Source organism: Sus scrofa, chromosome 2 (assembly GCF_054392235.1).
Source record: "Sus scrofa isolate SSC_HxYL_T2T_F1_AM1 chromosome 2, Sscrofa_HxYL_maternal_Yorkshire_Landrace_v2.0, whole genome shotgun sequence".
NCBI lineage: Eukaryota > Metazoa > Chordata > Mammalia > Artiodactyla > Suidae > Sus > Sus scrofa.
In genome coordinates, this window is record NC_139384.1 from 82,177,458 (window position 1) to 82,202,837 (window position 25,380).

The 25,380-nt window shown below is 49.7% G+C and overlaps 1 protein-coding gene and 1 pseudogene across 12 annotated transcripts in view; one reads left to right on the plus strand and one right to left on the minus strand.

Annotated features, from left to right (window-relative positions):
- ARHGEF18 (Rho/Rac guanine nucleotide exchange factor 18) overlaps positions 1-15,933 on the minus strand; it is a 96,144-nt gene extending 80,211 nt beyond the window's left edge. For 3 of the 12 annotated variants that reach the window (XM_021083931.2, XM_021083933.2, XM_085013132.1), the window contains exon 1: positions 15,808-15,933. Coding sequence is in view for 5 of the 12 variants with exons in the window: in XM_085013128.1 (XP_084869254.1) it covers positions 7,767-8,205 (439 nt within the window). In the remaining 7 variants the exon portion in view is untranslated. Of the gene's footprint in view, positions 1-12; positions 121-938; positions 1,082-7,766; positions 8,649-15,807 lie in introns of those variants that run through there. The other 9 variants (XM_085013128.1, XM_021083924.2, XM_021083923.2 and 6 more) reach the window with 6 other exon arrangements.
- A 5,441-nt stretch (positions 15,934-21,374) lies between these two features.
- The window catches only part of LOC146405510 (small ribosomal subunit protein eS27 pseudogene), a 44,105-nt pseudogene continuing 40,099 nt past the window's right edge, over positions 21,375-25,380 (plus strand).

The window sequence follows — 25,380 nt, forward strand, 5'->3', positions numbered from 1 at the left end:
GATGGTGCTCACCTTTCAGAGCACAATCATGGGGTGCTTGGCCAAACTGGGCCACCTTCCTTGCCCTCCAGGTCAGGAGGGTGTCCTGACTTGACCTTGAGTCTTGGAGTGAGCCTTTTGCTGTGGGAGAAACAGATGCCCATGAACTCTCTCCCTGGGCCCCTCACACAGTAGCTGGAACACGTCACCCTTGCCTCTTGGAATTCCCACAGAGGTTCCCCACTGCCTGCAGGAAGAAGGTCGAATGTCTTGGCCCAGCCACTGATGTCCACCAGGATGTTCCTTCTGTGCCTTGTCCCTGTCCCTGCAGGGCCCAATGCCTAAGGGCCCCCCATTCTTGTCTAGGGCCACCTGCCTGAAGACCTCATCCTTTCTGCTCCAGAAATCTATGTCCACCTCCCACCTGTGGTGTCTCTCTTCTGTGCATTTCATCATTGCATTGCACTGCACTGCACTGATTTGCATCACACTGCATTGAATTGCACCAATTTGCATTGCTCTGCACTGATTTGCCTGACACCCTACTGCACTGCACTGATTCACATTGCACTCCATTGCATTGCCTTGACACCTGGACTCCCTTCGGTCCTCCGTGCCCCCTGCAAAGACACCACAGGTTCTGCTAAAATCAGGGAGGTGAGGGAAAAGTGCTTGGAGGTGAGGCTGGATGGGGTGGGGGAAAGTGGAAGTGAGGAGACCAGTGAGGGTGATACCTGGAGAGATGGACCAGCACGTTTTCCGTAAGAGCAATAGCAGCTTCAGGAGGGGTGGGGGTGGGGGTGGGGAGTGGGACAGCGATGCCTTTGGACAGTGCCAGTTAGGTCACCATTCACTCCTTAGCTTGGGTCCCTGGTGGCTGGGCCACCCCATGCCCCGATGTGCTGGGGACAGTCCCGGTTTATGCTACTGAGTCAATTTACAGTACAGTGTTACAGTACCCCTTTACCCCCTCCAAAGGATACGGGTGGGGCGATCCATTTTGGGGCTCCCCTGCCTATAAACGTTGCAGCTGGCAGAGGGAAGGGGTGATGTTGTCCTTCTCCATCCTGATGTGGGGTGATCTATGTTCTTCCCTGCCCAGCTGCGAAGATATAAACGTGGTCCCAAGGTTTTTTTGGAGGGAGGGGTGTTGATGCTTGTACAATTGGGGGAGGGGCCTTCCTTAAGAAAAAGAACACAAGATTATGAATGCAAAATTGTTGGGGCCTTTGGGAGGTAACCAGAACAGTGGAACATAGCTAAGGCAGACATCAACACATTTCATAAATAGATGAATGGAAGGGGGTTACATGGGCATAAAAAACACAAGAAGATGGGGAAACATTTTGGCAGCTCCTCAAATAAGCAGAGTTAGCATGCGACCTGCCATTCTGCTTCCAGGTCTATACCCAAGAGAATGGAAAACTTTAGGTCCACCCAAAACTTGTACATGGCTGTTTATGACAGTATTCTTTTTTTTTTTTTTTCTGGCTGCCCCCATGGCATATGGAAATTCCCAGGCTAGGGATGGAATCTGAGCCACAGCTGCGACCTATGCCCCAGCTGTTGCAATTCCAGGTCCTAAACCCACTGTGCCAGGTTGGGGATTGAACCTGTGCCTCATCAGGGACTTGAGCTGCCATGGAGACAATGCTGGATCCTTCACCTGTTGCACCCACAGCAGGAAATCCATGGCAGAATTATTCTAAATAGCTAAAAGTTGGAAACAGCCCAAATGCCCATAAATGGATGAATGGGTGCACAAAATGTGGTCCATCAGTACAACGGAATATTATTCAGCTGCAGTAAAGAATGGCGTTCTGATACCCCTGCGATATGATTGAAACTTGACGACATTATGTGAGCCAGTTACCAAAGACCACATGTTAAATAATTCCATATATATGAAATGTCCAGAATAGGTGAATCTATAGAGACAGAAAGTAGGTTAGTGATGGTGTAAGGCTGGAGAGAAAAGGGAAACTTTGGGGTGATGGCTACAGGATACTATTTCAGAAGTTCCCTTGTGGCACAGGGGGTTAGGGATCCAGCATTGCCGCAGCTGTGGCACAGGTTCCATCCCTGGCCTGGGAACTTCCACATACCACGCATGCAGAAAAAAAAAAATCGGGGATACACATTTCTTTGGGGGTGGATGAAAATGTTCTAAAATTGATTGCTGGGAGTTCCCATCGTGGCTCAGTGGTTAACCCAACTAGCACCATGAGGATGCAGTTTCGATCCCTGGCCTTGCTTAGTGGGTTAAGGATTGGTGTTGCCGGGAGCTGTGGTGTAGTTCACAGATGCAGCTCAGATCCCTCCTTGCTGTGGCTCTGACATAGGCCGGCGGCTATAGCTCCAACTGGACCCCTAGTTTGGGACCCTCCATATGCCACAGGTGCAGCCCTAAAAAGACAAAAAATAAAAAATAAAATTGTTCGTGGTGATGGTTGCATAAGGCTGTGAATATTCTAAAAGCCATTGAATTGGATACTTTATTTATGTTTTTGTGGCCACACCCACAAAAGATGGAAGTTCCTGGGCCAGGGCCTGAATCTGAGCTGCAGTTGAGACCTATGCCATAGCTGCGGCAATGCCAGATCCTTAACCCACCGCCCCAGGCCAGGGATCAAACCTGCACCTCCGAGGCAACCAGAGTTGCTGCAGCTGATTCTTAATCCACTGCACCAGGGCAGGAACTCCTGAGTCATATACTTTAAATGGCTGAGTTGTATGGTGTGTGAATCATATCAATAAAATTGCTACCAAAAAAAAAAAAAAAAATCCCTGGAGCCCCTTGCAGAGCTCTGTTTGTTTGGTTTTGGCTGTGCCCATGGCATACAGGAGTTTCCAGGCCAGGGATCAAACCCATATCACAACAGTGACAACGCCGGATATTTAACTGACTGAGCCACCAGGGAGTTTTGATGGGGCAGGTGTATGTGGGGCTTCAGTTCCACCCACTTCAAGGTAAGTGAGGCTAGATGCCCTTGGCCAGCTTCAGTGCCTGGCAAGGCCATGGTTTCCACTGTCTCTGTTTTCCCAGCTGCCCTCCCAGGCTGGCGAAGGGCCTCTCTGTTCCACTGCCCTCATTCAGCCTTGCATCTCCCACCTTCCTCGCCCAGGAGCCTAGGCAGCATCTATGACTCCGGGAAATACAGGAACAAAACAAGCAAGCTTTGAAGGAAGAGAAAAGCCAGATGTGTGTGTGTGGGTGGGTGGAGCCCAGGAGGGGACAGGGAGCCACCCATCCCTCGGCCAAGTTCCCGGGGTGGTGGTGGGGGCTCAGGAGAGGCTGCAGGGTCTGCCTGCTTTCCTGGGTGGGGGCTGTATGGAGGCCTGGGGCCTCCCACAGTATGTAGACGCCAAAGGCAGAACTCCAGCCCCTGCATTTGAGACCCCAAAGGTCAGGGATCCAAAGGCTAAAGGTGAAAGGCCAGGGCTGAGTTTATTCTTTACACGTAAGCTTCTGACCCAGGAACAGGCCAAGTTTGACCCTGATGACAGATTTGATTCTGATCCCTGTGTCACATGTTGAGTCTCAAATTTTGTGTCACAGACTGAGCCCCTCTTCCAGCATCATAGAATGGATTTCAATCCTGGTGTTATAGACTGAGCCTCATCTTGACTCAGTCCCAATTGTGATGTCATTGAGTGAGCCTCAATACTAGTGTCATTGACTGTACCTCATCCTGGTGTCATGGACTGAGCCCTGAGCCTGGTGGCATTGACTGAGCCCTGATCCTGGTGTCATATACTAGGCCTTGATCCTGGTGGCATTGACTGAGCCCTGATCCTGGTGTCATAGACTGAGCCCTGATCCTGGTGTCACTGACTGAATTCCCATCCTAGAGCTGCAAGCTGAACCTCAACCCTCAACATACCTTGACCCCAGGCACAGACTGAGCCCTGATTCTGGTGACAGATTATCTCCCCCAAGCTCCAGACTTTGTCTACAGTGGCCTCTGGTCATGCTTGATATTCTCACCCACAATCCAACCTCAAGCCATCAAGACCAAACTCATTGTTTTCCTTCCTCCTCTGTGTCCCCGTATAAGTGTGACTGCACCGTCTTCCCAGTGACCCCATCAGAAACCTGGAAATGAGCCTTGTCTTCTCACTACCCCTCAGGACACCAGGCTCTGGCAATTTCAACCCCATGACATCTCTCCACTCCATCCTCTCTTCTTGCTGTCCCTGCCACTGTCTTTTTTTTTTTTTTTTTTTTTTTTTTTAAGCCAGACCCATAGCATATGGAAGTTTCTGGGTCAGTGATTGAACTCGAGCTGCTGTTGGGACCTACGCCACAGCTGTAGCATACCAGATCTTTAATGCAGTGTGCCATAGTGGGAACTCCTTTTTTTTTTTAAACTTAATTTCTTGGATTAAATTTTCTAGTCCACTAAAATCTTTTTTAATTTTTATTATTATTTTTGGTCTTTTTACCTTTTTAGGGCCACACCAGCAGCATATGGAGGTTCCCAGGCTAGGGTCCAATTGGAGCTACAGCTGCCGGGCTACAGCTGCTGGTCTACACCACGGCCTCAGCCACAGCCACAGCCTCAGCCACGCCAAGATCCAAGCAACATCTGTGACCTACACCACAGTTCACAGAAACACTGGATCCTTAACCCCCTGGGTGAGGCCAGGGATTGAATCTGCATCCTCATGGATGCTAGTCAGGTTTGTTAGCCACTGAGCCATGATGGGAACTCCTTACTTTTTACATTTTACTTTTTTTTTTTTTTTTGCCTTTTTCGGGCCACACTTGCAGCATATGGAAATTCCCAGGCTAGGGGTCCAATCGGAACTGTAGCCACCAGCCTATACCACAGCCACAGCAACATGAGATCCAAGCCACATCTGCGATCTACACTACAGCTCATAGCAGTGCCAGATCCTTAACCCACTGAGCGAGACCAGGGCTCGAACCCGCATCCTTATGGGTGTTAGTCAGGTTCGTTAAGCCCTGAGCCATGACGGGAACTCCCTAAAGTGGTAAAATCTTATGCGTGCTGATCAATTCCAAGATGCCTAGCCTGGTGCTAAGGCTGTCATCTACTTTGCATCCTTCTATCTTCACAACAATCCTCTGAGTCCCCATATTATGGAAGGGGAAACTGATGCTCAGAGAGATATACTGACTTGCTCAAGGGCAAACCAGAATGGCAAGAAATAGTTGGGATGTGAACTTAGGTATTTCTTACTCCAAAGCAAGGGCTCACAATCACAAAGCTATTCGGCAGTGAGCTGATGAATGAAGAGATGGGTGAATAAATTGTTGGATGGAAGGGTAGATGGTTGGATGGGTGAATGAATGGATCGTTGGATAGATGGATAGATGGTTGGCTAGCTGGCTGGCTGGCTGAAAGGAAAGTTGTCTGACTAGATGGTTGGATGAATGAATGTTTATATGGATGGATGGTTACATGAATGGATGTGTGGGTGGTTAGATGGATGGAAGGATTTATGCATGAATGGCTAGTTGGCTGGCTGGCAGCTTGGATGGGTGGGTGGATGTTTAAATGGATGAATAATTAGATAGATAGGTGGATAGTTGGGTAGGTGGTTAGATGGACAGATGGTTGGATGGATGTTTAGATGGATGGATGGATGTTTAGATGGATGGATGGATAGATGGGTAGATAGTTGGTTAGTTGGCTGGTTGGATGGATGAAGGAGTGGATGTTATGTAGATGGATGGATAGTTGGGTTAAGTGGTGTGGCAGTGTCCAAGGGCAGTGATGCTTTACAGTCAGGAAATGACATTCTGAGAGGATGAAGAGGGGAGAGATATATAGGAAAGAAGAAAGGAGACAGAATCATGGCAGAGAAGCCAGACAAGAAGGAAACCAAGTCAAGACACAGAATGCACTCATTATGTACCACTTATGTGCTAGGGAATGAGTCAAAAAGTACGGTCAGTTTGTATTATGGGTAATTGGAGCAACTAAGGGGAAGGCACAGTGGAGCCCTGCCCCAGGGACTGTCACTGCAGGTCCCAACCCCCCTTCTTCAGCCTTGTCTGTCTCCCCAGACCGACTCCATTATTTTCCCAGGAGGTCCCATCAGGTGCCCAGACAGCCAGTTACAGAGATTAAGAGGGGCACCAAAAGGCTAAAGGCTAGAAGGATGCAGTTAGGCAGTCCCTCTCTTCTTCCTGCCTCCATGCTCCCCTCTAAAGAGCCGCCTATCAGCCTGCATTCAAGTTCTAGGCAGCCTCTTTCACCAGCAGCCCCCACAGCACCAGCCATAAAAGGATTTAAGAGTTGCCACCAGTTCCCACAGCTCACTCCCCCACCTTCCAGCCTATAAATCACAGCTTCAGCCTACCCGGGGCCGGGAGGACTGGGCGGACAGAGGGAGGTAGATCTGCATAAGAACCTAGGTTCCAGGTGGGCACCTTGGTGGTCTGTGACCATTGCTCTAATTTTCTAGCATTGCCATCCACTGATGGATGAAAAAATCCCTCCCCAAGCCCTCCAGCTGTCCACACGGGCAGCTTTGTTCACTGATCAGAATACACGGCAAAAGTGGTCTTGGAACAGAACCGCTTCCAAAATCCTGCCTCCTTCAACCCGTACTTGCTGTATGACTTTGAGCTCGTCACTCATCCTCTCTGACTTCACAAGGGCTCAGTAGCTGACAGCCGTTTCCAGCATTATGACTGACTGTCTATTGTATCTCAGTCCCCAGACCACCCTTTCTCTGTCTCCAGCCCCAGCCCCAGGTTTCCTGATATTTTGATCTCCTTCAGGATTGTGCCTGGCACACAACAGGTCCTCAATCTGAATGCATGTAATGAACAAGCTAGTGAAGCTGCTCATGGGCTCCTCCCCACCCCACCCCGCCTGGAAACTCACTCATGAACAAGTATTCAGTTAAGGGAGAAGGGACAGGGCTTGGGGGGGGGCAGGGAGGGGCTTCTATTTCCCTTCGCCCCAAGCCCCTTCGCCCTGGACAACATCTGGTTATCTTCCAGGACTAAATAGTTTGCTGAGATTTAAGAAGTGACTTTTTTTTCTTTTCTTTTTCGGCCACGCCAAGGCCTATAGAAGTTACCAGTCCAGGGCTCAGATCTGAGCCGCAGTTGTGACCTAAGCTGCAGCTGCGGCAAGGCTGGATCTTTAATCCACTTCGCCAGGCTGGAGATGGAACCTGCGTCCCAGTGCTCCCAAGATGCCACCGATCCCATGGTGCCAACATGGGAACTCTAAGAAGTGACTTTTTGCAAAAGCAATTCACCCAGATCTTGGGGGAGATGATCCAAAGGTATCTCCATCCCCCACAGAAATAAGCCGAGGCCCTGGGACCCAGGGGGCTACCAGCCTGTGTGTGTGTGTGTGTATGGGTGTGTATTCAAGGGAGGTGGCCACCAAGATCTCTGGAAATCTCAAACCTCCTTCCTTTTGCCGCCTCCCTGAACTTCTGACCTGCAGTCAGCCAGGAGCAAACAGCATCAGAACCCCTCTCCCCCCAGGAAGCTACCAGGCCGCCCCAGTTCTAAGGTGGATTCTTCTTCCACAAACTTAACCTCCCGAGATGACGTCATGGCTGAGTCTGGGGAGACGTTTCTTCTGAGACAAGAGGGAACCCACAAGTCCGGCATGTCCCAGGGGGGCCCTTGGGGAACCAGAGATCCTGGAAGTTGGGGCTGGCTCAGGCAGAGTCTGTGCCCCGGGCGGAGGGAAGGCTTCCGGCTGGGATGGTGGACAGGCTGTCCGGGGAGCCCTGCCTGCAGGGCCGGGGCCTGCTGCTTCCTGCCTGCCACCCCCACACCCCCTTACCTCTCTTGAAGGCCCACCGCTTCGGCCAGAACTTGGAGAGGGCTGGCCAGGAGTGGTTGAGGGCTGAGCTAGCCATGGGGCCGTGCATGCGTGCGTGTGTGCGTGCGAGAGTGTGAGTGAACAGCAGGCTGAAGAAGGCGATCGGCTGGGAATCCCTGCCAGGATGGGGCTGCCAGCAAGAGGGGCGGAGACTGTCCTCAGGGGCTGCCAGATCCATCAGCTGATGGGAGCTGGGGGCTGGGGCAGGGGGAGCCCGGGGACCCCGTGGGACTCCCCTCCACCTCCCCTGCCCTATAAGCCTCTCACCCTGGCTGGACAAGACATTCTCAGAAAGAGCTGAGGAGTGCCGTGAGGGGTCTTCAGAGAAACAAGGACAGACCAGGGGGTGAGGTGGACCTGGGTATGCACGAATGTCTGAGTGTTTGTGTGTGTGTGTCATTGTCTCTGAGTGTTCATGTGTGTGTCATTGTCTCTGCGCCTTTTTTTTTTTTTTCCTTTTTAGGGATGCACATGTAGCATATGGAAGTTCCCAGGCTACAGTCGAATTGGAGCCGCACCTGCCAGCCTACGCCACAGCCACAGCAACGCCAGATCTGAGCAGCCTCAGTGACCTACACCACAGCTCATGGCAACGCCGGATCCTTAACCCACTGAGCAAGGCCAGGGATGGAACCCACATCCTCATGGTTACAAACCAGGTTCATTACCGCTGAGCCACAACAGGAACTGCCTCTCTGTGCTTTTGATAGGGCGTATGTGTGTCAGGGCATAGAGGGTGTTTCCAAATATTGAGTGTCAACGTGGCCACGAGGGGGGGTGTATATAAGCATTTGCGTGCTTTGCCCCAGTTTTCTTGAGATATAATTGACATCCAGCTCTGTATAAATTTAAGGTGTACAGCATGAGGACTTGACTGACATAAATTGTGAAATATTACCACATTAAGTTTCGTTAATATCATCTCATATAGATTCGAAAGAAAAAGAAGAAAAAGAAAAATGGGTTTTTGTTATTGGTCTGATGAGAACTCTTAAGATTTACTTTCTTAGCAACTTTCTTTCTTTCTTTCTTTCTTTCTTTCTTTCTTTCTTTCTTTCTTTCTTTCTTTCTTTCTTTCTTTCTCTCTCTCTCTCTCTCTTTCCCTTTCTTTCTTTCTTTCTTTCTTTCTTTCTTTCTTTCTTTCTTTCTTTCCTTCTTTCTCTTTTCCTTCCTCCCTTCCTTCCTTCCTTCAGAATTGAGTCTGACCCAGAGCTGTGACCTATGCCACAGCTGCGGCAATGCCGTATCCTTAACCCGCTGAGCCACAGTGGGAACTCTCTTAGCAATTTTCAAATATACCACACAGCAGCGTTAACTAAAATCATCCTGTACATTGTATCCCCAGAATTTATGCATCTTATTACTGGAAGTTTGTGCCTTTTTGACTACCTTCATCCAATTCCCCCACCCCCACCCCTGGCCTCTGGTAACCACACATCAGATCTCTTTCTCTATGAGCTTGGTTATCGCAGTTTTTTTTCTTCCAGATTCCACATATCAATATCACATAGTATTTGTCTTTCTCTGTCTGACTTATTTCACTTAGCATAATGCCCTCAAAGTCTATGGGAAGACTTTGCAAATGGCAATATTTCCATCTTTTTTTAATGGCTGAATATTATCTAGGTAGTTTTTAAAAAACCTCTGTGATCCAGGAGTTCCTGTTGTGGCTCAGTGGAAACAAATCCAACTAGTATCCATAATGATGTGGGTTCAATCCCTGGTTCACTTAGTGGATTAAGGATCTGGTGTCTCAGTGAGCGCTGATGTAGTTTGAAGACCTGGCTCAGATCTGGCGTTGCTATAGCTACAGGCCAGCAGCTGTAGCTCCGATTAGACCCCTAGCCCAGGAACTTCTATATGCCATGGGTGCGGTCTTAAAAAAAAAGAGTGGATGCTCATCAGCATCTGCAGTGTTGCATCTACATGACTCACCTGGGACTTGGGGAGATCCACTTTTGGTTTTTGTGAGGGGGTTTTGCCCTCTGCCTGGGTTTTTTGTGTCTGTCTGCATGTTTGAGTCTTTATTGCTGTGTGCATCTGTGCGGGTGCCAGCCAGCGCCTGTCCAATACAAGTGCTGCCTCCTGGTGGTGGAAGCCTCATTACTTGCATTTTCACTAATGTCTGAAAAATTCCTGGCTGTCCCTTCTCCCTTCAGCAACCTCTCAGCTTCCACCTTCCCTTCTCAAAGAGTTACCCACACTTCTGTGGGTAACTGCACACACCTGCTCAACTCTAGTGCTCTTATTCCACCCCCCCTTCCAGTCTTCTAACTCTCTCCGGGGCTAAATCAAATGGGTACTTTTTAGTCTCACCTATACTGGACACTTTCTTCTTGAAATTCATTTCTCTTATGCTTTCTTTTTGCTTTTAAGGGCCACACCTATGGCATATGGAAGTTCCCAGGCTAGGGATCAAATCAGAGCTGCAGCTGCTAGCCCATGCCACAGCCACAGCAACACGGGATCTGAGATGAGTCTGCCACCTACACCACAGCTCACCACAACGCTGGATCCTTAACCCACTGAGCAAGGCCAGGGATCAAATCCGCATCCTCATGGATACTAGTTGGATTCATAACCCGCTGAGCCACAATGGGAACTCCCCTTCTTATGCTTTTTCTAACTCTGTCTGCTTCTTCTCTCTCTCCATTCCTGACTGACTCCTCCTCCTTTCTCTGCCTGACCTTTATTTATTTATTTATTTAGGTTTTTTTTTTGGTCTTTTTCTAGGGCCACACCCACGGCATATGGAGGTTCCCAGGCTAGGGGTCGAATCGAAGCTATAGCCACCAGCCTACACCAGAGCCACAGCAATGCAGGATCCGAGCCCCGTCTGCAACCCACACCACAGCTCACGGCAACGCTGGATCCTTAACCCACTGAGCAAGGCCAGGGATCAAACCCGCAACCTCATGGTTCCTAGTCAGATTCATTAACCACTGTGACACAATGGGAACTCCTCTGCCTTACCTTTAAACTCTGTGTTCCCTGGGGTCTGTCCTTGGCCACTTCATGTTCTCCCCACTGGCCCTGGTGATCCCATTTGCGCCTCCCTCACCACTTCTGCTAACCTATTATGGGGAGGTGGCCCCCAAATCCCTCAGTCACAGAAAGACATAAAAGCACACACGCCATACATCAGCACACACCCAGCACACTCTCCAGCACCTGTGGACAATGCCAGACATACACACGTGAATACTCAGACCCATATTCTCTCTCTCTCTCACACACACACATACACACAAGCCGTTATACACAAACAACCAAACACATAGATAGAAATCCAGAGACTAGCTCAAAGAGATTTTTTAAAAAATCACCTCTTGTGCCACACTCTAGATTCTAATTCCTCTTTTCCCACCACACACCTTTTCCTGGACAGGCTGCAAATGCCTCTAGGATCTTCCAGACCTCTGGGCAGAGAGCAGATATAAGAACTTCGGGGAAATCTAAGGCAGTGAGAAGCCAGGAGGGGCCTCCATCCAACTGATGACACCAAAAGCAGGGACCCAGGAGCCCAGAAACAGAGAAACACAGGGAGTTGAGCAGAGTTAGCAATGGAGGCTGGCTGAAAATCCTACATTAAAAATACAACATGGAGGCGTTCCTGTGGGGGAACAGTGGCTTAATGGTCCAGCTTGTCTCTGGGGAGATGCTGTTTTGATCCCCAGCCCCAGGGCAGTGGGTTAAGGATCCAGTGTTGCTGTAACTGTGGTATAGTTTACAGCTGCAGCTAGGATTCGATCCCTGGCCTAGGAAATTCCATATGTTGTGGGGGTGGCCAAAAAGGAAAAAAGAAATACAATGGGAATATAGATTTCTAGCTTATTGCATCTATTGCTAGCTTGTTGCAGATTTACCCTTCTGCCAAGAACAGTTTTAACAAAAACTGGATAAAATCAAAAGAAAAAAAACACCTTTGATTTGAAGGCGTTGACAGTCAGGGTTTGAGGTTTCAGGATCCTAGAGAGGTGAGATAAACATAATGCAGTGGTTTGTTTTTTTTTCTCACACGCAAGTTGTTGCTATAAATGTGGTCTGCAAAGCAGACCAGAAAGAGGCTGAGAAGCTGAGCATAGCTTCTGGCAATCTTCTGGGGCTGGCGAGAAACAGACCCTGGAATTCAGGGCTCACAAAGAGGAGAGAGTTGGGATCGACAAAGACCACAGCCTAGGACCAGGAAGAGACCAGAAAGAGACCAACCCTCATCAAGACCCAAATCCAGCTCGAGTCAACTGAAGCCCTCATCAGCTGACGCCCTCTCACGCTCTGCCAGAAGCAAGAGTAAACCCTCTCCGAAAGGAAATAACACCATGAAGGGCCACCAATGTTCTCTAACGGTTTTTCAAAAACAATATCTGGCAGTCGATCAAAAGATCGAAACTCGTGACCTGAAACCAGAAGAAAACGAGACAATAGCAACACTCACAGAAGATATAGATACCGAGATTAAAAGTAGAGTTCTCGTTGTGGCTCAGTGGTGACAAACCCGACTAGTATCCATGAAGATACAGGTTTGATCCCTGGCCTCGCTCAGTGGGTTAAGGATTCAGGGTTGCCGTGAGCTGTGGCATAGGTCACAGATGTGGTTCAGATCCCATGTGGCTGTGGCTGTGGCTGTGGCATAGGCTGGCAGCTGCAGCTCCCATTCAACCCCTTGCCTGGGAACTTCCATATGCTGCGGGTTCAGCCCTAAAAAGCAAAAAAAAAAAAAAAAAAAAAAAAAAAAAAAAAGTACAGCAGAATGTGGCACAGGGATGGGCTGGTACAAAATGTCACGGAAAAGGGAGATTTCCAGGTATCCCCTCCAGGGGCAGAAGCAAGGGTACCCACTTAGTGGAACTTCTTTTTTTGTTGTTGTTATTTTCCCAATACAATTTTTTTTTCAGCTGTACAGCATAGTGACCCAGTTACACATACATGTATACATTCTTTTTTCTCCCATTATCATGCTCCATCATAAGTGATTAGACATAGTTCTCAATGCTACACAGCAGGCTCTCATTGCTAACCCACTCCAAAATGGAATGTCTTTGATACAGAGCCATCCCTTGGTATCCACGTAGGACTGGTTCCAGGATGTGCTGTGAACACCAAAAACCTCAGATGCTCACGTCCCATTGGTTGTCCTCCACATTTGTGGATTCAACCAAGCCCAGATCATAAACACAGCACATGATCTGCCGTTAGCTGAATCCACAGATGCAGAACCCGTGGATACGGAGGGCTGAATGTATACAGCAAGTGGTGGAGGAGGGTGGTACTGTGGCTCCACCACCCAATCTCTCTTATTTCACCAGGACCAGAGTTGACCATGGTGGTGTTGCCAGAGTACTGGGTTGGGAACAACTGGTCCCAACCCTGAGGTGTTGGGCTGATCGTGAAGTCATTGGGAGGAGGAAGCCTGGGTGGATTTGCATGGGCGGGAGTCCATGAAGTGACCTTGAATGTCTCAGGTTAAAGTGTTCTGATTTGTCTGGGACCCAGAAAGAGATCCCAATGACCTTTGCCACTTGGGTTGTCTCCTCTCATCGGATGCCAGGCACTGTCAGTTGAAAATAAGCCTTTGGCCTGTCCAAGGGCAGTCCTTTGGTCTTGGCTGTTAATAGGTAGTAGAAAGAGCTTGTGGGGAGTCTGAATGGAGGGTATGAAATGTGTTCCACCCTGATAGAAGTATTTTCCATCTTGCTGGGGATGGGAGATAGCCTCCATGTTGGTGAGGGCATCTATTATCTTGGTGAGGGTCCCTGCCACTTTGGTGAGGTCATTTACCATTTTGTGGATGGTGATGCCATCTTGGTAAGGGTACTCCCTCTTGACACAATGGTGCCCTGACCCCTAGAAATGGCAGATTCCAGAGAAGGGTGCCGTGAATCTATGAGTGAGCCCAGCAGAGATTTACCGAGTGACCAAGGCCAAAAGAACCACCCAGCTGAACCAACGAATCATGAGATAAAAAATCGAATGGAGGCAGTCAAAAGATACAAACTTTAGCTATTAAGATAAATAAGGACTAGGGATATAATGTGCAACATGATAAATATAATTAATACTGTTGTATGTTATACTTGAATATTGTTCAGAGAGTCAATCTTTTTTCTTTTTGTGGTTGCAACTACAGATATGGAAGTTCCCAGGCCAGGGGTCTAATCAGATCGGCAGCTACCGGCCTATACCACACCCATAGCAATGCCAGATCCTTGCCACATCCTCACCACATTCTCGACCTATGCCACAGCTTGTGGCAATGCCAGATCCTTAACCCACTGAGTGAGGCCAGGAACTGAACTTGCATCCTTATGGATACTAGTCGGGTTCATTACCGCTGAGCCATCTTGCAGTCGGATTATTAACTTGGCTACATCACAGGGGGAACTCCTACCCCACATGTCTGATAGACACTGAGACCCACTATCTGTCCCTCTTCCTAAATGTGGCACAGAAATTTTCTAAGGATGCACCCATGTGGCACGGATGGGGACGGCTCAGGGAAGCCAGGCTTTGGGACGGGGACAGAATAGGAGAGAATGGGCAAGGCTGACAATATTTTCTGAGTGCCTATGGCGCACCGGGTTTCAAACACAAAGTCTACAACATGTCTTTTGCAGAGGAGCAAACGGAAGGCCAAAGAGGTGAAGTCATTTGCCTATAGCCGCACAGAGGCAGGGGAGTGGGGATTTGAAACCACAAAAGGTTGGCATATCCACACGATCACCTGCAACAACAGTATTGAGGGCCAGCCAGTATCCAGCCCTGTATCTGGGGCTGGGGTCGGGGGTCAGGGGGCATGCAGGGAATGGCCCAGACCCGATACCCTGATGGGTGTGCCGTTGACCATTCACAGGTGTTTCAAGGTCCAGTGAAAAGCCAGCCTCTGCCAGGAAGCCCTCCCAGAGTGACTTGCTCACGCTGGTGGTGAGGGAGCCCAAAGGTGGCTGACAGTAGGGGCAGTGCCTTTGGCTGCTCTTGGTTGGCAAGCCCTTTTCTCAGAACCACAGGCAACTTGGCCAGTTGAGCTCCATGGAGTGTCAACGCTCAGAGTGTAGCATTCAGATCTTCCCTGATGTGCCCCAGCCTAACCCCACCACGTCCCCCCCTCCCTGGCCCCAGCCTGTCCACTCCAAATTCACCCCCTCCTGGCCGCTCCCCGGCCACCTTCAGACCCCAGAGGGCCTGAAATCTGCCTGAGGGCCGTCTTGGTACCAGTGGGGGCGCCCCCCGGCACCCCACCCAGAGGAAGCAGCCGGCCTGGGTGTGCCTTGCAGAAACCGCAGCCTTCCTCCTCCCCAGGCCCCACCCCAGGCAGGCAGCGGGGTGTGTGAAGGTTCCTGTGGGGGGCCACGGTGGGAATGGGGGCGCATGCATGCGGGGTGGGGGTGGGGGTGCGTGCCTCCCCACGGGGAAGGAGCATACAATCTGGAGGGCTGCCTGGTGGAGGGTCCATCTCCTTGGATGACCTTGGAAGATGGGGTGAGGCCCTCCTGGGGACTGGCTCTTAGGCATCAGAGCCAAAGTGGGGGTTTGCTTTAAAAATCAGACTTCCAGTCCCCCTCCTCGAAATTCTGCTTCGGGGAGGTTTTGTGACCCCCACCTCCCATCCCAAACCTCTAGTTTTGGAAGCCAAGCATCCTGGGCAACTCTGCCATAGGGAGCCTAAGCAGCCCCCCCATTCGCCCCCTGGCCCTGGTCCCCCAGGCAGACTTTGGCTGCAAGGGGCTCCATTCTTCTGTCTCTCTGTTGCCTATCATGGTCCTCAGCCCCCACAGGGCAACCTCTTAGGACCACAGATCTTTGCAGAACAAACACGGGGTGTGGGGGGAGAGGGGCAAACAGCCTCCTCCACCCACTCTAGGAAGCACACTGACCAGAAGGGGGAGGGCAACTGTGGATGGTCTGCCTGCCTGCCAACCCACAGTGCCACCCCTCCCCCGGGCCCCCCTGCCGCTCTGTCCCTGTGGGTTCATCTGTCCCCCACACCCCCATAATGGTCACTCACCAGAAGGAGCGTCGTCGTTGTCGTTGTCGTGGCTGTGGTGGGTACCCAGTTCGGCCACTTAACTCCCACAGCCCCCACAGCCCATGGTTAGGGTTCTGAGCTGGCCCCGCGGAGGGGAGCATCTGTGGGCCAGAGCCCAGGGTAACCGCAGGGTGACCCAACTCTGCCCTGACTTCCTCTTCCTCAATTGCCTGCCTGCCCCCACAGGCAGGCGCCTCCACCCCCAGCCTCCGGCGAGGCAGGGGTCTGAGCACAGCCCAGGATGGGTTTTAGAAGATGAGGGAGCCCTCCCCACCTGCTCAGCCCCGAGCATGCAGGTGCCTTGAGGAGGTGGGGGAGGGCATGCAGGGGGGGAGCCTCGGCACCTTCACCGCCCCCCCAGTTCCAACGGCTTCCTGCGGAACCAGTTGCTAAAGAGGGCCTGGGTGCTGGGGCCTCACCGGAGCACGTGGGTACACACACAGATGCACAGGGACCCACCAGTCACATGTATCCACTTACACACACCCAGGAACACGCACGGGCGTGGGGGTGCACACATGGGTACGTGGGACACACGGAGGCGCCCCGGTCCCAATGGTGTGCTGGTAAAGGTTGGACAACCACTTCTCTCTCTCTCTCCCTCTAGCTTTTTTCTTTTTCATTTTTGGCCACCCCATGGCATATGGAGTTGCCGGGGCCAAGGAGCAGATCCGAGCTGCAGCTGTGACCTAAGCTGCAGCTGCAGCTGCACCAGATCCTTAACCCACTGTGCCGGGCAGGGATAGCACCCAAGATACCACCAATCCCGTTGTGCCACAGCAGGAACTCCAATAACCACCTCTTTTGACTTTGACCACAAAAAAAAAAAAAAAAAAAAAGAAAGAAAAGAAAGACCTGATGTGTAGCATTTGCTGATTCCTGTGATACAAATCCTCCCCCACGGTGGATTTCAACAGCCAACCTGATGTTCCAGGTGGAATTAAGAAGAAAGGCTTGGCTCCAGGATTGCCAAGGAGAGGGTACCTGGGCACATGGGTTCTTGCTGAGGCACACAGGTCTCCCAGCTTGCAGGTGTCTGAGGACATGGGGTCTGAGGACAGAGCTCTCCGCCTGCAGACACACCTGGGTGCAGGCAAGCCACACCTGGGAACCACATGCTTGGGACACACTCCTGGATGCCAAGGCCAGAGGGAGCCAGTGAGGGGACAGGAAGACAAACAGGGCCAGCTGCTCCCCCTCCCCAAGAGCCTATAGTTAAAAGTTTAGGAATTTCAGAAGTTCCTGTTGTGGCTCAGCGGAAATGAACCCAACTAGTATCCATGAGGATGCAGGTCGCACTCAATGGGTTAAGGATCTGGCATTGCTGTGAGCTGTGGTGTAGGTCGCAGACATGACTCTGATCTGGGTGTAGGCTGGCAGATTTGACCCCTACCTAGCCTGGGAAGTCATGAGCTTCATCTGTGGCCCTAAAAAAAAAAAAGGAAAAAATGGTTAATCTGGTAAATTTTGTGTTTACCATAATAAAATGAAAAAGAAATTCACCACTTCCTAATTATTTTCCAGTTTCTTTTTCTCTTATTCATGGTCCTGAGTTTATTTATGAATTTTTTGGTGGAAATAGTACATAAAGGCATTACATACTATTCCATATCTATATGTCTATATAGATTTCTCTATCATCTATCAAGATATATATTTATTTATGGAACTATACCTTTGCAATTCTGTGTTCGGTGTCATCACATTGGTACTTTGATATGGACCATGGTGAGGATTTTTATACCATGCAAATGGGCAAATGCTACAAATCAGTGCCCTTCACCTGAGAGCCAGCTGTTAACCATTTGCCAGCCCACCACTGCACAGCGGGCACATACCTGCACATGTGACACCAAGTATATGAATGTGGGAGCCTCCAGAGGCACACACAGGGCACCAGAGACACACACACAGGCACAACAGGCCCCTGGACCCCTGGAAACATGAACTTGCAGAGATGCACCCAAAGAGGGGCAGGCAAGGAGACATTAGCACAGACCCATGTGCTCATGGGCACGGGGGCATAGACGAGCCCATGCCATCATGTGGACACAGGATGGATGTGAAGATATGCACACATCAAACATCCACGGACATACATGGAGCCTCACAAGGATTCAAACACACACATACACGCAAAGGCAGATGCTAGGCATCCATGAAAACACACCTGGAAACAGGGACATATTGGTTGCCCAGTGATATCCCACAAAGCCACAAATACACAGGCCCAGGAGCCCTTCAACACAAACCCTCACTGACCCAGAACTCCACGCTTATCCTCAGGGATTCACACCGGACCATCCACAGAAATGTACAAATGCAAGGCACACTCAGGATACAAGGAGATAAAAAAGCACGCAGATTCACATGCACGACACATTCTGCAGCCAGTTGATGATGTTTCATGCCGCACACATTGGCTGAGCACCTTTTGCATGAAATGTACAAATGCAAGGCACACCCAGGACACAAGGAGACACGAAAGCACAGATTCACATGCATGACACTTTCTGTAACCAGTTGATCTGTTTCATGCCACACACATTGGTTGAGCACCTCTGTATGCCGGGCACTTTTGTAGGCATGGAATTACAGTGAACAAGACAGACATAGTCCCTTCTTCTGGGGAAGCTCACAGAAAAGTGGGGAAGACACACCTTGAACTAGGAACCAGACACACTGAGGTAACTTCAGATGGTGTTAATTGCCTTGACAGGAAGTAAACATTGTGATGTGACAGAGAATGGGTGGGGAGGGTGGCTGATTTAGCAGCGGGGAGGGGACAGGGAAGGTCACGGAAGCTGAGTGCCCAGGAGCCAGGCACGCAAATTAAGATCTGGGGAAAGGGCATTCTGAGTGGCAGGAAGTACGGGGACAAAGGCTAGGAGGCAGGACTGAGATTGATGTGTTTGCGGACTGGAGTTGCTGATGGGGACAGGGGCGGTGAGGCTGGTGGGGCTCAGATTTGCAGGACCCGAGGCACCAGTGGAGGCTTTAAGCAAGGAGTGAATGGGCAGAGGGGTCAAGATGACTCAGAGGGTGCAGGAGCCCCAGAGACCCACAAGGACACCCATGCAGACTCAGAGTGGCGCTGGGAGGGTGGGAAGGTAGGTTTAGGTTCCTATGTCCACCTGGGAGGGGCTGCTCTCTGCCTCTGTCTCTCACTTCATCGTTATCACTGTCTCCCCCCCCCCACCCCGCATCTTGCTTTTCTTTCCATCCCTCTTCTTACTCCCCCCTTGTAGGGCTCCCCCTCCCCCAGAATTTAAACTCTCCCTGATTTAGCTTCTCCCCTGATTCCACTGCCCCCTCCCTGCCTCCCAGTCCTGCTTCTCCCTCTTAGAATGCAAGTGCTTGAGAAGGTTGTTTAGACACAGTCCAGGCTTCCTAACCCGCTGCACCTTGACCTCCATCCCTACTGCCCCATCGGCTTCCTGCTGAGGTCCCCACTGGCCTCCTGGAGGCAGATCCCACAGCCATGTGTGCCTGGCTCCCCTCTGCCCACCCACTACCCCGTCTCACCCCCACAAGCCTCTCCCCCTCGCCTGCAGTGCCTTTTCCTGCTTTCCCTGGTGGTGAAATCATGTAAGATTGACCATTCTAGTCATTTTTAAGTGCACAGCTCAGTAGCACAAAGGCCCTTCCCCTTGTTGTATAACAGTCCCCACAATCCATCTCCAGTACTTTCTCAACTTCCCAAACTGGAACTAGGTCCCCATGAAACACTGACTTCCCATTCCCTCCCCCAGCCCCTGGTGACATCACTTCAACTTTCTGTCTCTATGAATCTGCCTATTCTATGGGCCTTGCATAAGTGGAATCAAACAGTATTTGTCCTTTCGTGTCTGGTGTATTTCATTGATTGTAACCTCTTCAGGGTTAGGGTTAGGGTTGTAGCCTGCGTTGACATTTCCTTCCTTTTTAAGGCTGAATACTACTCCCCTGTGCAGATGGACTGTAACGTGTCCATTCATCTGCTGATGGATGCCTGAGTTGTTTCCACCTTTGCCTATTGGGAAAATGCTGCCATGAACATAAGTGTAAAAATATCTGTTTGAATCTGTAATCTGAGTGTTTGTGGGTATCTGCTGCTGGAGAGTTTGAAGCCGAGGCTTGTGAACAGATCCAGCTTTTAGCTTAAGAGATGGCTTTTTCTTCCAATTGTAACTGCTATCACTTTGGTAGCCACTAGAGGGCAGTGCTTTCCCGAGGCTTCCCTGGCGAAGCAAAGGCAGGTGGACATTGGGTTTACCTTTCTCCCATTGTTCATAGAGATGTGGTTGAACTAAATATTGCTGTGCTTCAGAAAAAAAAAAAAATCCGGAAAGGCTAAAGACAAAATGTAAAACAAAACCTCCCAAACCCAATACATGTCATAGAAAGAATTTCAAGTCTTCTTGTACAATGTGGGGTTAAAAATCTGCTTTTGGCTTTTTTTTTTAGGGTCGCACCCGGGGCATATGGAACTTCCCAGGCTAGGGGGTCAAATCAGAGCTGCAGCTGCTGCTGGCCTAAGACACAGCCATAGCAACAACGGATCCAAGCCACATTTGTGACCTACTACACAGCAGCTTGCAGAAACGGAGGATCCTTAACCCACTGAGCTGAGGCCAGGGGTCAAACCTGCATCTTCATGTATACTATTTGGGTTCTTAACCTGCTGAGCCACAATGGGAACTCCTGTTTTTGCTTTAAAAAGAAAACGAAACAAAACAGGAAACTAGGAAGGCATGAATGAAAGGCAGAAATGTGTGATTATATATATCTACAAAATTTTAGGGAAAATAATACCATAAACAAAACCAATAAGTAAAGCTCAATTAGCTGTATGAGAAGGGTTGGTACCTTCTCATAGAAATATAAGGAGTTTCGGAGTTCCCGTCGTGGCACAGTGGTTGACGAATCCGACTAGGAACCATGACGTTGCGGGTTCGGTCCCTGGCCTTGCTCAGTGGGTTGAAGATCCGGCGTTGCCGTGAGCTGTGGTGTAGGTTGCAGACGCGGCTCGGATCCCGCGGTGCTGTGGCTCTGGCGTAGGCCGGTGGCTGCGGCTCCGATTGGACCCCTAGCCTGGGAACCTCCATATGCTGCGGGAGAGGCCCAAGAAATAGCAAAAGACAAAAAAAAAAAAAAAAAAAAAAAGAGAAAAGAAAAGAAATATAAGGAATTTCCAAAAAAAAAAAAAAAAAAAAAAAAAGGAGTTCCCATCATGGCTTAATGGTTACTGAACCCGACTAGGAACGAGGAGGTTGTTGGTTTGATCCCTGGCCTTACTCAGTGGGTTTAGGATCCAGCATTGCTGTGAGTGTGCTGTAGGTTACGGACCTGGCTCGGATATGGCATTGCTGTGGCTCTGGCATAGGCTGGCAGCTACAGCTCTGATTTGACCTGAAGGCTAGAAACCTCCATATGCCGCAGGTGCGGCCCTAAAAAGACAAAAGGCAAAAAAAAAAAAAAGAAAAAAGAAAGAAAGAAAGAAAAAGAAATATGAGGAGTTTGTAGACAAACAGCCTTTCCAGTGGTGACGATGTCCTTACAAGAACATGCCTCTTGCAAAGGATCTCTTTCATCCCTCTCCGGAAGAGAAGAGGGAACACATGAAGAAGTGCCTGGTGCAGGGCCCAATGCCTATTTCATGGATGTGAAATGCCCAGGACGCTATAAATATCACCATTATCTTTAGCCACGCACAATGATTCATTTTGTGTGTTTGCTGCTCTACTGTCCTTTGCCAGCCCAGAGGAGGAAAAGCAAGGCTTACAGAGGATGCTCCTTCTGATGGAAGCTCCCTTTTTTTTTTTTTTCTAATTTTTGATTTTCTATTAAAGTATAGTTGATTTACAATGTTGTGCCAATTTCTGCTGCATAAATTTGCATTTTATTTATGTATTTGTTTATTTTTGTCTTTTTAGGGCTGCACCCGAGGCATATGGAGGTTCCCAGGCTAAGGGTAGCATTGGAGCTGTAGCCGCTGGGCTATGCCACAGCCACAGCAACACCCCATCTGAGCCGCGTCTGCGACCTACACCACAGCTCACGGCAACGCCAGATCCTTAATCCCTGAGCGAGACCAGGGATCAAACCTGCATCCTCATGGATGCTAGTCAGATTCATTTCCACTGAGCCACGATGGGAACTCCTCAATTTGTATTTTAAAGGCGAAATAGCACCTACCCCCATTACAAAAATAGACCTACCTATATGCAAGACACATTATTTATGCAGACAAGAGTCCCTAGCACATCTGTGGCCTCAGGGTTGCCAGAGAAGACATAGACAACTGGGCATCTTATATTGTTATTTGCTAATGGTGGCAACCCTACTCAGGGACCATTTGGGGGGACTTTTGGATACCCCCCTCTCCGGGGCGGGGCTGGTCTCCAAACTCAGCAACATGAGGTGGGGGGAGGCTGGGCCCCTTCTCATGCCCACTTGTTACTCAGGACCCACTGCTTCCCCTGCTGCTGAGCCCCCAGAGGAACCGCAGAGGACTTGAGAGGCTGCAACAGGAAAACCGCATCTTAATATAACACAAGAACGCAACGTTCTCACAACAAAGATGCCCCCAGAAGCACAGTGGCATTTCCTGACAGACCTGGGGCCTTCCATTTGTAAACTGTGTCCAGAAGTGGCTTCCAAGGGCTGGTTAGGAATCATAAAGGGGAGTCACCATGCTTGGAGGGCTCCCAATGTGCACTTTTCATCTTCGCCGCTATCCCAGGAAGTGGGTCCCAATGGTCCCATTTTGCAAAGGCCACATTTTGCAGAGGAAGCGGAGCCAGCGGTTGGGGCCATAAAAAGAAAAAAATACATGCACAACCTAGAAGTTGCGAGTTCCATGATATTCGGTGGACAAACCTGAGAACTTAAGCCTGGGACACCGGATGGCAGATAATTCAGACAGACTGCTCTAAGGAGGCCAGGCAACAGGGAGGGTAGGATATGTAGGAGTTTTTGCAACAAAAGGCGGGTAGTCAGATCAAAAGATTACTGCTGATAACAGAAGACTAAATATCACAAGTTAAGGAATTTAGTGCTTTTCTTTGTATGGGAAGATGCGAAGGTCTGGGCTCACTGCAATCATTCCTTTGATAGACATCTCAGCTCTCTGGGGCCAGTAGCCTGTGTTTCCACGCCCTGAGTTTCCAAAGGCTCACCCCCTGGGGAGTGGCTGCAGTCCATAGGCTGCTAGATGGCAGGTCTTCTTTGTTTCCTTCCTGAGTTCCCTCAGGGCTCCCTCCTCCCCATGGGAGGTGGCTACAATCTTCCATGAAGGTGACATCTTTTGTTTACTGATATTGATAGGGATGGAGTAGGCTATTTACATGGGTAGTTGTACTACAAGTCCCAATAAGGGATCATTGGGTAGAGAGGGAAACCCAGGGAATGTTGCGAGACCAGTGTAAGTTAATAATTGCTCAAGAAAGCCATCAGAATTTCACAGGATTTCCATCCTATAACCTGAGCACAAAATCCTGTGAAATTGGATTGTTGTGATCATTATATGACTACAGATGTGATAAATTCATTTGAGTAATAATAATAAAAAAAAGAAGCCATCAGAACAAAACAGGCTTGCTTAACTGCAAAACCATAAATGACAAAGGCATGAGCTATGCCTCAGATCATTAAGTGAAAGAGAAAGTGAGGCCTGCATTCAAGTTCAGCAGGATAAGGATCCTTGGGAGCAAGGACAGGCGTTTAAGAGAGAGATGACCTTCCAAAGTAGGAGACCCTCATTATACAGAACCCTGAGATGATGCAACGTATTTTAGCCTCTGTGACCCCACTTCTGCTGATTTGAGTAAGTACCGTGACGGTCCTAGATTTACTTCATAGGGTCAAATACTCTCTTACCAGATACGAAGGAGGAGCTAGTGATGTCAGCCTGACGTCTACGCAAAGACTTAGGAAGAAGGTGGTCTTTGCCCACTTTCCTTGGATCATAAAACTGCAGCCCACCTAATCCTCAGGGCAGAGCCTCCTTGCCTGCCTGCTTGTATCTCTCACAAGCATCCTATCCTAATAAATCTATTTCTTGCCCATCACTTTGTCTCTCACTGAATTTCTTCTGTACTGAGATGCAAAGAAACTGAGCCTCAGTAAGTCCGGACACCAGATGAGTGATTCTAATGAAAAAACATGGCTTTGAGTCCCAATCTTGGTTTATCTACTTTTTTTTTTTTTTTTTGGCCTCCCAGAGGCACAAGGAGTTCCCAGGCCAGGGATCAGATCCGAGCCACAGATGCAACCTAAGCCACAGCTGAGGTAACGCCAGCTCCTTAACCCACTGTGCCAGGGATTGACCCTGTGTCCCAGTGCTCCCAAGATGCTGCCTGTACCTGTGGCACCACAGTGGGAACTCCAAAGACAATGTTTTGTTTCTCAGGTAAGAAGAAGACAAAATGATGTGTGCTCTAGTCAGAGTCCAGGCGAACTTGGACCCAGGAGTCCAGGAAGGCATCTTCAAGAAGAAATGCTTGGAGCTCCTGTTGTGGCCCTGTGGAAACGAATCTGACTAGGAACCATGAGGTTGTGGGTTCGATCCCTGGCCTCGCTCAGTGGGTTAAGGATCCAGCATTGCCATGAGCTGTGGTGTAGGTTGCAGACTTGGCTCGGATCTGGTGTTGCTGTGGCTGTGGTGTAGGCCAGCAGCTGTAGCTCCAATTCGACCCCTAGCCTGGGAACCTCCATATGCTGCGGGTGTGGCCCTAAAGACAAAAGACAAAAAATAAATAAATAAATAAATAAATAAAAAAGAAGAAATGCTTAACAGACACTTAAAGGATGTGGGAGGCTGAGGGCTTGTGACAAGTTGCAGAGGTACCAAAAGTGAGGGCAGAACCATTAGGGGAGAGGCCATAATGAAGGGGGCTAGACACAGAGACTATGGCGCGCTGAGTTGGAGGACGTGGGTTTGGAAAGTTTAGGCTTTGCTTTCAGGGCAATGGGGAGCCATGGGAGGCTTTATGTGGGGGGGGCAGGTGTCAAGGTCTGGGGTATGTATTATTATTATTTGATTTTATTTTTTTTGCTTTTTAGGTCCACACCTGCAGCATATGGAAGTTCCCAGGCTTGAGGTTGAATCAGAGCTATGACCGTCACCACAGCCATAGCAATGCAGGATCCCAGGCATGTCTGCGAACTATACTGAAGCTTGTGGCAACATGGGATCCTTTAATACACTGAACGAGGTCAGGGATCAACACGCATCCTCGTGGATACTAGTCGGGTTCAGGTTTGCAACCCGCTGAGCCACAGTGGCCACTCTCTGTGGTGTGTTCTAGAAAGATCCTTCTGTCTGGGTGGGGGCAGGATGGAGAGAGGGTACAGCCAGGAGAATAGAAAGCAAGTTAGGGGGGAGTTCTGTTATCTGGGGTGGAAGGGTGGTTGCTTAGCGCAGACACAGTGGGAGAGAAGTGGGTGGCTTTGAGGGAGATTCAGGAGGCAGATTGTGACAGATTTGGTATAGACATGTATGTGGGGCGGGGGCAGGGAGTAAGGCCGCCTCCTGGCTCTCAGCCTGGTTCCTTAGCATACAGGTCCTGG